At 52.0% G+C, this 13,146-nt stretch overlaps 1 protein-coding gene across 5 annotated transcripts in view; it reads right to left on the bottom strand.

Moving 5' to 3' along the window:
* The window catches only part of LOC126503558 (maestro heat-like repeat family member 5), a 76,703-nt gene that overhangs the window by 24,286 nt on the left and 39,271 nt on the right, over positions 1-13,146 (bottom strand). For 4 of the 5 annotated variants that reach the window (XM_050145323.1, XM_050145318.1, XM_050145322.1 and 1 more), the window contains exons 7-17: positions 9,973-10,080; positions 9,591-9,707; positions 8,679-8,798; positions 7,655-7,813; positions 6,989-7,111; positions 6,260-6,339; positions 5,006-5,141; positions 3,027-3,122; positions 1,856-1,960; positions 595-730; positions 146-318 (exon numbers count right to left, since the gene is read on the bottom strand). In XM_050145323.1, the coding sequence (XP_050001280.1) occupies positions 146-318; positions 595-730; positions 1,856-1,960; positions 3,027-3,122; positions 5,006-5,141; positions 6,260-6,339; positions 6,989-7,111; positions 7,655-7,813; positions 8,679-8,798; positions 9,591-9,707; positions 9,973-10,080 (1,353 nt within the window). The remainder of the gene's footprint in view (positions 1-145; positions 319-594; positions 731-1,855; positions 1,961-3,026; positions 3,123-5,005; positions 5,142-6,259; positions 6,340-6,988; positions 7,112-7,654; positions 7,814-8,678; positions 8,799-9,590; positions 9,708-9,972; positions 10,081-13,146) is intronic. The other variant, XM_050145319.1, reaches the window with a different exon arrangement.

The following is a 13,146-nucleotide window of genomic DNA, read 5'->3' as shown; positions in this document are numbered from 1 at the left end:
AACCACCCATCCATCCATCCATCCATCCATCCATCCACCCACCTATCCATCCATCCATCCATCCATCCATCCACCCACCTATCCACCCATCCACCCATCCATCCACCCACCCACCCATCCATCCAGAAAGACTAAAGGCTTTGACCTTTATAACTTGGTTGCTGTCCATGAAGAAGATGCTGTCATTTTTGGATGCCATATCCTGGGGGATCAGAAGAGTGTCCTTCTGGTCTCCACTGCTCCAGAGGGCAGTTCCAATGACATCAGGCTGAGGGAATTCCTGAAGGATCTCCCTCTCCACCTCTGGAACTTCTCCTGCTGGTCAGGGCAGGCAGAGACGAGGGCAGGGTAGAGTGGGCTGGGGTTTATGTGGGACAGAGCAGGAGTCAGGCTGGGTGCATTAGTGACTGGAGGCAGGCCTGTGTGTATTTGTGTTTGGTGGTTTGTTACTAGAAGGTTATGGCTGAAGTCAAGGTTGAAATCAAGGTTGGGCTGAGGGTGGACTTGGGGAAAGGTGGCGTTCAGGAGTGCTGGAATAAGTCCACCTAGGCTGAGGTAGGGAGGGGCCAGGTGGGCTGTGGTGTGAACACTCACCTTTGTGGTACATCAGAAGCTGATAGAGATGGCCCATGGCTTCTAAACTGAAGCCCTGGATGGTTCTGTCTGCATCCTGGCACAGGATCCCCAGCATGGCCACCAGCTGCCCCATCCTTCTGAAGGGCTCCTTGATCTACATAGGGAGCACAGTTTGATGGTGCCTACCTACAGCATCCTATGGCTACTCATGCACCCAGAATGGCCTCCACCAGAGGATCCCTTTAATTGCGTAGCAGGGCCGGGGTTAGGAAAAATATAAGGACTTGACTCCAAAACTTGGTAATCAAGAAAAAAAAGAATGGGATTATATAATAAAAAACAACAAAAAATGAAAACAAATCCTCAAAACAAACAGCAACAACAACAAAAACCGCAGAAAACTCCTGGAGGAACAGAGTGTTGAGGTCTTAGGACAGGATCCAGCTGTGACCTCGTAGGACACTATCTGGCTCCCCTCCCGCCAGTTCTCTCTTGGTTTATCCAGACGGGTTTTTTTGTGAAGCCCTGGCTGTCCTGGAACTCACTCTGTAGACCAGGCTGGCCTCGAACTCACAGAAATCTGCCTGCCTCTTTCTCCTGAGTGCTGGGATTAAATGTGTGCGCCAACACCGCCCGGCTTTCTGGCTTCTCTTATCCCGATCTCAATTCTGGAGTCAATAAAACTATTTACAAAATAGTTTTATTGTGGACCATAGTTACATTAAAAAAAAAAAAAAGATTTACCTTCCTTTCATCTTTTATGTGCATGAGTGTTTTGCCTGCATGTATATTTGTGTGCCGTGTGTGTGGTGCTGGCAGAGGCCTGAAGAGGGTGCCTGGCCCCATGGAACTGGAGTTATGGAGGATTGTAAGTCACCAGGTGGATGCCAGGAACTCTTGTGAGAGCAGCCTGTGTTTTTGACTGCTGAGCCCTTTCCCCAGACCCCACAGTAGTGCCTGATCACATTAAAATGTGATTTATCTTCATTATGGAGTGGAGTTTTTTTTGGCTCAATTCCAGAAAATTAATTTTTTAAAAAAGTTATTTACTCCATTAAAAACAAAAGAACCACAACAAAAAGGGATATCTTTTAGACTCCCTTTTCATGGAGCTCAGTCGGATAGTAGAATGTTCATACACCTTGAAGGTATATGATTAGGGAGTTGGGAAGGCGAAGAGTTGGGGAGGCGAGGAACTGGGGGAGAGAGGAGCTGGGGAGGCGAGGAGCTGGGGGAGAGAGGAGCTGGGGAGGCGAGGAGCTGGGGAGATGGCACTTACGTCTAGGCATCGTTTATAGTTCAGGAATTTGAAGAGGATCGTGCATCTGTGCACAGCCCGTTGTCGCTCGTGAGCCTTCTCTGATGCCAGCCAGACATACAGGTGCTGCAGGGTGGGTGTAGTCAAGCGTTGTGCCAGATGCCCAGAGATGGCCCTCCATGCCCACCCCTCAGCAAGGCTCCTTGGTCTAACTTTTCTTGTTCAGTCCTTGTCTCTAGAGCTGCCCTTCAGGACTGGTCACTTCGTGGGCAGCAGGAATATTCCCTTCCCCATAAGCTCTCAGCCTACGTGTTACGGATGCCCCTTTCTACAACCTTCTGCTGTGTGCACAAGCAGGGATGCAGTTGCCTCTGGCAGAGGGTGGGTACTGATTTCAGACCCCTGCACGGCTGAGGGGTTGTGTGGTCAGCTGATCTAGATGCAGGATGTTTGGAGATAGAGCGACCCAGGAATGGGTGAGGAATTCATTGTGGCTTCCGCTGGTAGAAGCCATTGCCACTTGGGCACATTCCTAGATTGTCACGCTCTCTTGGGGGGTTCCTTCGCCTGTGTTCTCCCTCCTGACTTCCACCTGTGCACCACAGGGCTTGGTGATCCTGCTTCTGCTCTTAGCTTCTTGCGTGGCTGAGCCTCACCATAACCCCTCACCTTCCAGGCTCTAGTGGGCAGGGTTACCTCTACTCTGACCTACTGAGCTGGCTCCTGCCTCTGCTTGGCTCCAGGCTCCTCTTGTGGGTCCTTCTCCTATCAGGGATGGCTAAAGTTTTTATTCAGGGCTCTGTAGGAACTCCCGTTGGCCCTGACCTCTGGCCTGATGGACCAGGCCTCTGCACTGGATCTAGGCCCTGTTACTAGGCCTTCACTATATGCTGGGTGGTCTCCCTCCCATGGATACCTAGGGGGCAGATGAGGGGGTTTGTGGGATCCATGCCCTTGGGGAACACTGTGGTATGGGCACAGGTGGTAGGGGAAGCCACTTCAACAGATCCTTTTCTGGCTAGGCTGACTGATGCCTCTTTGTCCCCTCCAGATGCTCCAAACCTCTAGGCATAGGAAGCCTACTGGCCAGGTCTTGCGTCCTGTGGAAGGCCCTCTCTGGGACTCTCAGGCCAGAGCTGTGCATCCCTGCCTACCCCCCCCCCCGCCCCCCACCGCTGCCAGCAGCCCTCACCGACAACAGGAAGTACAGCTCATTGGTTGTGGGGTTCTGCATCATGAAGCACTGGAGCATGTGGTCCATCGCCTCCACGGTCTGGTTGTACAGTCCCTGTGGAAGGGAGGAGGTCAGCGAGGTCCCGTAGGGATGAGGGCCAAGGCCACTGCAGTATCCAGCGGCACCCACTTTCTGCATGTCCAAAGGCCGGATTCCCACAACTGACAGAGCTCATTACCGTATCTGCAAGGGGACTTGCCACACAGGCGTGGGGACAGGCCAGGAAGGCCTTGGGAACCCACCCAAGTGAATTTACCCGAGGGAAAACTCAGTCCCAGCAGGGCTGCCTCCATAGACGTGTAGACACGTGACCAGGCCTGCCTTGTCCCAGGACCCCAGGGAAAAAGGGAAACGATTACTGGAAGTAACACACTGCATTTTTCTTCCTGAAAATCTTAGTAAATTTTAATTTCACATGTGTGTGCATGCGCATACTGTAGCCTGTGTGTGGAGGCAGAGGACACCTTTCAGTCATGTGTCCTCTGTTTACTATGGATTCTAGGATCCAACCCAGGTCCTTGGACTTGAGTGGCAAGAGCTTTTGCACACCAACGTCTCATTGGTCCTCTTAAAAGTTCCCCTCCCCCCCCAAACAGGGTTTCTCTGTGTAACAGTCTGGCTGTTCTGGACGACCAGGCTGGCCTTGAACTCACTGAGATCTGCCTGTCTTTCAAGAAGTTTTTTTTGGCATGGATATCTACCTTTTCCTGGTCCTGAAAGCTATAAAGCTGATGAAATTTCTGAGGCTCATGTAAGGGCCCTCAACAATGTTGCTGGCATGTTCAGAAATGTGTGTGTGTGTGTGTGTGTGTGTGTGTGTGTGAGTCACAGAAACGCCCTGACAGACTCTCATGAAGCCATTAGGAACTCTGGCCATTTGCTATTTGGTGACCTGGATGGCTTCATTTCTTAGGCCAGTGTTCCTCTACAGGGGTGACAGGCAGCTGGTCCCATGTGACAGGGCAGGAGACAGAGGGAGCCTGGACCAATGCTACTGGCTCCCAGGACTGACACTCAGTCCTTGGCGGCATTTCCTGCAGGGTCAAGGAGTCTTCTAGTCACCAGGTGCTTTGAAAGGTGTTGAGGCAGGTACTCCTCCTCCCCTGTCACCACCTGTCCCACAGTGCTTGTCTGTCCTCACGCAGCTTGGGCCCAGCTCCACAGATGTGTAATACAAGTAGAGACCCTGGAGTAGGGTTCAGATATTGGCCTTCCCACTGCTGACTTTATTCTTCTGAGATGTGTACTCCTTGCCCCACCCCATCCCCCAGTCACTGCGGGAAGGTGGGGAGGGTCCACAGACGACCCAGTGCCTGTGCAGCTCACTTTACAAAGCTGTCCTGCCTTTTACCAGTCACGTGGGGCTGGGACTATGCCTGACAATCTCATGCGCCCTCTGGTGGTAGCCATGAGACATGGCAAGCATCTTTCCAGCAGGGCCTGCTTAGTATTAAACAGGAGAGACCTGATCTACTGAGTGACCCAGGCAGGCAGGCGTGGTTAATGGTTGACTCCGTAAACCATTCTAGTGTGACAGGACCAATCCCTGTAATATCAGGGAACTCATCCCTTTGAAAGAGCCATCTCTCTTCTGTGAATTCCTTGAGTGGCCGTGGGACTTGGAGGGAGGGAAACACAGTGGGGACTCTGCCTATTCTGCATGGATTTTAGGTCAGCAAGGAGACCATGCGTATCATTATGTACAGAGCTCCTGAACAGGCATACACCAGGTAAGCCACCTACCTTAGCACGGCCCAAAAGATGATAGTGGGCCATGTTCTAGGAGGGCAAATGGGGACCCAGAGCCTTTAGGCAATTATATGGGACCTTCACCCTGCCTGTGGTGTGGCCAGGCCATGTTCCCCACCCTGCCACACACAGAAGACTGAGCCTGATGTCCTACCTGAGAGTCCCCTGGGCTTAAGTGCAGGCTGTACCTGGATGTTGGGTGGTTCCAGGAAGAGGCAGGTGTGCTTCTCCAGGACATCCAGCAGTGGCAGGGCAAAGACGCTGCGGAAGCAGATGGAGAGGAGCCGGGACTTCCTGTCCACATCCATGGGTGGTCTCAGTGCGCTGTTGGGAAGGTGAAGCATCCTGAGGGCCTGGGACCAGGAGGGCAGCGGTCAGGGCACAGACTTCACCGAACCTACAGCCTTTGCTTCTCACAACAGGGATTCGTGCGTGCACACATCCACTTCCCCAGTCTCCTAGTGGTCAACCCAAGCTCGTGCCCTGTGAGGGCCTTTGAAGGTGCAGTTCCTACAGCTAAGTACCTGCAGGGCTCACTGACTCACCCAAGCAGGACTTTGCTTAACAGTCCCATTTCAGCCAACGTAAGCCAGCCTCATGCGTTGGACTCTGGTAGAACACCAGGCTTATAGGACCAGTCTGTGAATCAATGCTCTACCGGCTGTCAGTCAGCCTCTTTGACGCAGTGCTGGTGCTCTTACCCTTCTTTGCCTCGTGAGGATGTTACGGTCCTCCCTATCTTACTTCCTGCTTCAGTCTCTTTGGGCACCTTTCCCAGCCCTATGTGTGGTATGCATCCCATTTCCAGGGGCATCTTGGGGGAACAGGGGTGTTTGCTGTTGGTTTCTGGCTGGATCCTAAGAGACCAGACAGTCCCCAAGCACCCAGAGATCAATAGTGACTGTGCATTTGCCGAATACGAAGTGTGGGTTAGCAGAGATGAAGCACCCGGGAATGCAGTCGGCGTGGATGCCCGCCTAGTTCCATTTGCCACTCTGCCAAGCGCTGTGTGAATTGCTTGCTATGGTCTGAGAGCAGGCAATTCTGATCTCCCCGGTCTTACCTCCTCCCTGATTTGTGGGTGGAGAGATAAACAGGGACCTGTATCCCCGGTGTCTGGGGCTCCCCAAGCTCTCTAGACCCATGCGCTGGGGTTTGACTGGGGCTAGCTAGATGCAGCTATCCTTTGGCCTCCTTCTAGATTCTTCCCTACTTGAGCACTAGGATGGGGAGTCGGCTCGCTGTGTGGAGTGGCTGTACTCAGGATAAATGTTCCAGCCCCCTTCCTGCCCTCCTCCCCGCCCCGTGACCTGCAGTGGCTCAGCTCCAAGCTCTCCCCAGCAGGGCCTTGATGTCTGACTTCCCGTCACCTTGTCCAGCTAGCATCCTGGCCAGGGAGCTGCCTTTTTGGGCCAAGGCAGCCCCCATAGGCTGTAACCTACCAGAGGCTGGCGACAATGCGGATGGCCTGCTGGCGGATGCTGGTGAACAGCGTGTCTTGTGGCTCTTTCTCCATCAGTATCTGTAAGTCCACGGGAGAAGGTGCAGAGGCTCAGGCCTAGCTGACTCCATCCCTGACACCAAATCTTAGCCCTACCTCAGAATTTCAGCACGCTATGCAACTCAGGCGGTGACGCTGTCTGTCTTTATCCACCTGGTGGTGAGACCTGGTTCCCACTTAGAGAGCCAGTGTGGCCTCTGGAATTAGACAGGCCAGGTCTGAGTCCTGGATACTGATTTAGAGCTGCCTGCCCCTCCGGGGACTAGCTCCAGCTTGCACTGACTCTTGTTTCCTTACAAATTATTCCACTTTGCTGTTGGGTCCCAGGCCGGGGTCAGGAGCCACCCTGTCTTATCAATGCTCTTTGCTTTTGACACTGCTGCCCAGTCTCTCATGCATTTCCCATTGTCCCAGCGGATCTGTCTAGGGAGCCAGAATCCTAAGTGATTGATCTGGGACCCGAGTCAAGAAAGCGTGTAGAATAGAGTGTGCTGGCCTTTCTGCATCTCAGTGGCACTGGCTGTAAAGTGGGCATACATGGTCCTCTCAGGGTCCCAGCAAGAAAGACCCAGGTAACCTGGAGGACATGGAGTATTTCAGATGGGCTGGGAGAGGGGGCTTCCTGTCCTGAGGGAGGGGGCTCTGCCCGTGCCCAGGGTCCGGTACGCACCATCAGACATTCCAGGAGCTCGCCAGTCTGGGAGAACTCGTAGCTGTGGGCACCCTCGCTCCGGCTGATGGCTCCCACAAGCATCGCGATGGCCGTAAGGAAGCTTTGTTTCAGGGTCTCATCCTGTGTAGGTCAGGCCCCAGGGCACAGATCAGCCTGAGAGCCCAGAAGCTTATGGGAGAGAGCCGAGAGGGGAGGCCAAGGACACCATCTCCAGGAGCAGTTGGGTCAGGGTGAGAGGGATGTGGCAGAGATGTCTGGGCTGGGAGCTCGTGGATGGGGTTTTCTTTAGGCAGGGGCACCTGTGAGGGTTTCTGGGGTGTGTTGGCTACAGCTTGATGGGTAAGGCTTGTTGCTGGCTCTTGCAACAACCTGAACTATGGTGCTCCTTAGAGGCGAGCATCACCCTGGCCTCTCAGCATCCATGTCCCCCCACCAGTGAAGATCCAGCATTTGCTTTGTAAAAGCCCTTCCTTTTTGATTCTAGGAGTTTGGGGCAGTGTGGAGGTGGGCATAGGTCCAAGGTGGCCCTGGGCCTCTCTGACTCCACAGTTGGGGCAGGGCAGAGCTGGAATCCTGGCTCTGCCATGGGGGAGGAGGTGCAGGACGGGGTGGGGGTGATCCGTGGGGGAGGACGGGGCTGATGGTGAACAAGGCGACCTGTACCCAGGAGCTGAAGCGGAAGTAGAAGATCATCCTGGACAAGATGTTGTCCACCCATGGTAGGATGTGGCTCTTGGCTTTGGCTGCCATCTGGCCGTAGGAGAGGAGGATGGTGCTGCCAGCCCATTTCCACCGAAGGTCCTCGAGGCTCTGCCTGTGGGGCTGGAGAGGGGTGGATTCGGTGTCAGGCTTTGCCCACAGTCTACTTGGGGAGTTGGTGGGGGGGGGTGCACCCTGAACCCAGCAAGGTGTGAGAGGGGTCGTCTAGAGGGTCTTTGTTCACCAACTGAGAACAGCAGAAGCCGAGCTGGCTTTTTAGGGGGTTGGACTGATTTATACTGGGACACCCAGGGCTATGTGTAGGGTACTTGGTTCTGTTGGAACTGGAAGAGTTGGGGTGTCTCCTGTGATAGCCCTTTCCCCATAGCCCAGCACCCCTTTTCTTATTGTATGAGACAGAGTCTGGTGCACCGTACCCTAGTGGGCTTCTGGGGGCCTGCAAAGACCATGCTCCTATCCAGACAGACAGTAATGGGCCAAGTGGAATTTCCTGCTTGGGTGTGGCCCAGCGTCACCTCTTCTCTCAGATGACACCAGAGTACTACTGGCATGGAGATATTATTTTTCAGTGCCAGGTGCCCTCTGAGAGTCTGAGGCATGTACCCCAGTTCTGCCACTTGTCAGATACGAAGACCCATCAGAGGCTCCTGGCCTTCAGGTCGCAGGGTTAACCATGAGCAGAACCGCAAAAGCAACCAGAGGCCTCCCAGACCAAGGAATCCCAGGGGAGAGGTCCCCAGGCACTGTGTCTTCCAGGGGGAATCACGAAGGCTGCAGTAAGGTAGCACAAGCCCCCTCCGGTGTTGGCAAGCAGTTCTCAGGCCAAGTGCCTCACTTTTCAAATAAATCCTCGCCTCAAAGACAACCATAATCCCACAGTTGTTGTTCTGCCTTCCTTCAGGCAGTGTGGGGTTTGATGTCCCTCCCAACCCTTGCCCTGCAAACCCCAGGAGCCCTGAGCTGATACCTTCAGGGAGAAGCTCTGCAGGCTCCACTTGACGGACGTGCTTTTTCCAAACTGTTCTAGGACGGCCCAGGCATCGTCCAAGTGGCATACCGCAGCCAGTCCCACCGTGAGAGCAATGCCCTGTGGGCAGAGTCCCCTGAGTCTGTGACCTGGACTCAGTGCCTCCCCAGCCCACCAGCAGGGTGCAGGGACTCACACACGCTTTAGGACCCGCAGCTCAGAGCTGAGACACCCATGAGGTGTCTCTTGTGGAGTCTGGTGGGTGGAGTTGGGGAGGAAAGAGGTAGAGAGGAAGCCCTTGGTTGGTCGTCCCTCATGCCGGCTCTGAGCAGACATGCTCAGGAGTAGGGAGGAAGATATGTATGAGAAGAAAGGGATGAGGTAATGGTTTAGCTTGTGACTGAGTTAGAGTTCATGCTGTGATCAGGGCACAGGCCTCAGGGCTCAGGACTCGGGGTGCAGGATCAGGGCCTAGTTGTGTGATGAGGGCCAGAGATCAGGATGTGACCAGGAAGAAAGCTCAGAATGTAGCCAGGATTAGAGTCCATGACCATGATCAGGGCTTAGTATAAGACAAGGATCAGGCCTCAGTGAGTGTTCATGGTCGGGTCTCAGATTGTAAGCAGCAAGGTTCAGTGTGTGATCACGATCAGGGCTCAGTGTATGATGGAAATTAGGGATCAGTAAGTGACCAGCACAAGTCACTTTATGACCAGGATCAGGGTTCAGTGGTGACCATGGCCAAATCTGTGGTTTGGGCCAGGGCAGTTAGAGGATCAAAGGAGACTGGGCCCTCACCTTCCCCTGCTTGGGCCCTCACCTCCCCCCCTTGGGCCCTCACTCCCCCCCCCTTGGGCCCTCACCTCTCCCCCATTGGGCCCTCACCTTCCCCCCCCCCCCTTGGACTCTTACCTCCCGCTGCTTGGGCCACTGGTGAGATGTTTCCAAGAGGGTTTTGAGGTGCGTCCTGACGGTGATGCTCTTCTCCTCAGCTTGAAGGATTAGCCCATAGTAGGTGAACAGGAAGTCCTGGTGGGGTTCAACATCCTGTCCTGAGTGGGACCTGCCTGCCCTGAGTTCCTATGCCCAACCTCCCTGGGTTCCCTGACCCTATGGCTACCCTTCCCATCTTGCCCCAGGGTGAGGGAGGGAGACACTTCTAGTCCAGCTGTCCAGGCCTGGATCCTGTTCCCTTTAGCCCTTCCAGTTTCTTTCAAGGACCCTATGTGTCCTATGACAGAGCCCATGGGCCTGTGTGGTGAATGGCTGGGGTCCCTGGGGGCAGTGGGCTTACCTTCTCTGGGGTTTGTGCTTGCTGCGTCCGGTCAGACTTGGTAAGGGTCCACAGCAATTCCTTGGACCACACATCTGTGTCCAGGAATGGCACCGACTTTCTGGCCATCTGTGAGCAGGTGTGGTGGGCAGGGCTGGAGGCACTCCCCGCCTAGCCCGAGAGCCCTGACTCCATCATCCCCCTACTCCCTTATCCTCCCGGGTTTCCAGAATTCAGCTCTTTGGCTTGTTGGATTCCTCAGGGTACCCCCAGATATGTTTAGGATATCCACAAGTCTGGGAAGCTGCATTCCCAACATGAGCTGAGGGCTCAGACCAGATATGTCAGTGAAAGTGGCCCCGAGACAGGGCGGGGACCACAGGCAGGACTCAGTCTGTTTCCTCTGAAGTGTGCTCCCCGTGCCTGACAGGGTGGCAGCCTGCACCCTTTGTTATTTCCTAGGGAAATGAGCGATCAAGCGAATGAATGCCATGGCCTTTCTAGATACAGGATTCTGGAAGTGCACAGCCTCGCTCAATAGGACGGCTGTCATGATGGCTATGAGATCTTCCTTTCCAGTGTTCCCAGATTCCACAAGTCCACAAGTCTGAGGTTTTTGTCCTCAGCATTCTTCTGGTGTTAGGGACATCCTCTGAATCCCCAAATCTTAGAAAATATTGATAAATGTTTAGAAAACATAAATCAAGTTGAAAGATACAGTTGAGAATAAGGTGTCCCTTTCCTCTCCGTTGGAATGGTAATGTATATTCTGCACCACTGCATGTTGGAAACATGTAATTTGCTTTTTGACTTTACAGGGGCTACAATTAAGAGCTGGCCTTGAGTCTCAGAAGAGACTTTGGACTTTTCAACAGTGCGGAGACTGTGAAAAGCTATGGAGTTTTTTGGAGTTGGATTACATTCATTACGATATACCTACAAGCCTGTGAGGACCAGGGAGTGAAATGTGGTGGTTTGAATGATAATAGTCCCCATAGGCTCATATATTGGAATGCTTGGTTTCCCATTGGTGGAACTATTTAGGAAGTATTAGAAGGTGTGGCCTTGTTGGAGGAGGTGTGTCTCTCTGCGTTTTTCAATAGCCCACACCATTTCCACTTTGCGCTCTTCTTTGTAGAACAGATATAGTCTTTCAGTTACTGCTCCAGTGCCATGCCTGCCTGCTGCTATGTGCTCCGCCATGATAGTTATGGACCCTCTAAACTGCAAGCAGGGCCCCAATTACATGTTTTTTTTTTTTTTTTTTTTGTAAGTTGCCTTGGTCATAGTGTCTCTTCACAGCAATAGAAGAATATCTCTGATAATTCATTTGGAAATGACAAAAGGGGACATATGATGAAGGTGGCATAAGCTCCGCCTGTCAGATATTTAAGAAGTGGACATTGGAGGCTGAGGCCATGGCTCAGTGGCTAAAGGAACTTCCTGGGCAAACTTGAGGACCTGAGTTTGAATCCTCAGCACCCACATTAAAAAAAAAACCAACCAACCAATCAACCAACCAACCAACCAAACCAACAAACCAGGCATTGCTACATGTATCTGTAATCCTAGCACTGGGGTGGGGGAGGCAAGAGGGGTGGAAGTGAAACCAGGTGGATTCTGGGAGCTTGCTAGTTAGCCAGCCTTGCCGAAATGGTGAGTGTCAGGTTCAGTTAGAGACCCTCAAGACACCGAGGCAGAAAGCAGTAGAGAAAGACACCTGATGTCTGGATGGGTGTGCACATGGACACATTCGTGTAACGCTCCACTCATCTCCCCAAAATAAATAGATAGCGAATATTTAAAAAATGGAAATGAAAGTAATTACATAACTTGGGGACAAGACTGCATAAAGGCTGGATGCACACGGTCATTTCCTTCAACTGGGGACCATAGACAATATGGTCCCATAAAGTTAAAATGATCTGGGAGATTTCTATTCCAGCTGTCATTAGTGTCTTTGCTCATATGGTGTGTGTGTGTTTTGTGGTAATGTGGTGATGCTGGTAGGAACAGGCTTATGCGCCACCAGACCTGTCAAGCCTGACACACACAATTATTGTGAGGGGTGTAGTCCTTGATCATGATAAACGACTCTGTTGCTGGCTTATGCATCCCTTCCTTTGATCACTATTTGAGTATACTTCCTGCTTATAAGAGAAGTCATTGTACAACAGTGTCAGCAGGCAGCAGCCCCATACAGCTTGTGAGAACTGTCTCTTACTTTCATTAAGGCCCTGTGTGTGCAGCACTGAAAATGCCCAACAGATCTGTAAGTGAAAGGAAGTGTTGTTTGTTGGCAGGGTGATGGAGTTGACAGCTTTGTGTGTGTATGTGTATGTGTGAAGGTTTTAGCAATAGCAATTAAAAAACAATACTGACATCAATTAAAACCTAAAATACATTTGTCTAAGCAGCTAAGCTTTTAGGAATTTATCCTAAAGAAATCCTAAATTAGGGACACTGTGATCCCAAGAGGGACTGTCTTGCAGGACAGATGACTAACTTAGAGCGCCCCCTGTAGGTAGGAATATTTGTGTCATCCCCAGCCTTACTTCTCTCATCCCTGAGATGGCAATTGCTCCCCACAGATGGCAGAACCTGATTTAGAGTGTGCTTGTCCAGCCTGGGCCCTGTTCTTGGTTCTCTCCCTGCATTCTAGGATACAGAATAGATGCCAGCTTAATCCCAGAGTACTGTGGGTGCTGGGAAGCCTCCAGGTTACCCAGAAGCAGGTGTGTGTGTGTGGACTCTTGTCTTCTCTCCCACTCCCTTCTGTCTGCTCACTATGTTAGTACCAGAGCCTCTTGTCTGCAATGCAAATTTCAAAACTCAGAAAACTAAACAGTTTCCTTCCTATAGCTCTACAGTGTCCTCAGTGTGGCCCAGCCTGACCCAAGCTGCTGTGGCATAGATTATGGGATTTGTGCATACCTGACTCCCTGCAGCAGAGGGGGTTAGTGTTTCTGTCTGTGAGTGGGCTACACACACTCTGTTCAGAGCAGCCAGGGGGTACACAGGGCAGGCACCACTGCACTTAGAAAAACCTAAATATTTGAAATGTTGAAGTCTAGCCTCAATTAATATATATGAACTATATTATATATACTATATTATATCATACATAATATAATTTATATTATATAACAATATACCATATATTATAATATAGATATTATAACACATATATAATCT

This window comes from Alexandromys fortis, unplaced genomic scaffold (assembly GCF_014885135.2).
Source record: "Alexandromys fortis isolate MF-2015 unplaced genomic scaffold, M_Fortis_MF-2015_v1.1 scaffold_2_1_26212458, whole genome shotgun sequence".
NCBI lineage: Eukaryota > Metazoa > Chordata > Mammalia > Rodentia > Cricetidae > Alexandromys > Alexandromys fortis.
Note: the sequence above shows the minus strand (reverse complement) of the source record. Positions and strands in the feature narration are given on the sequence as shown.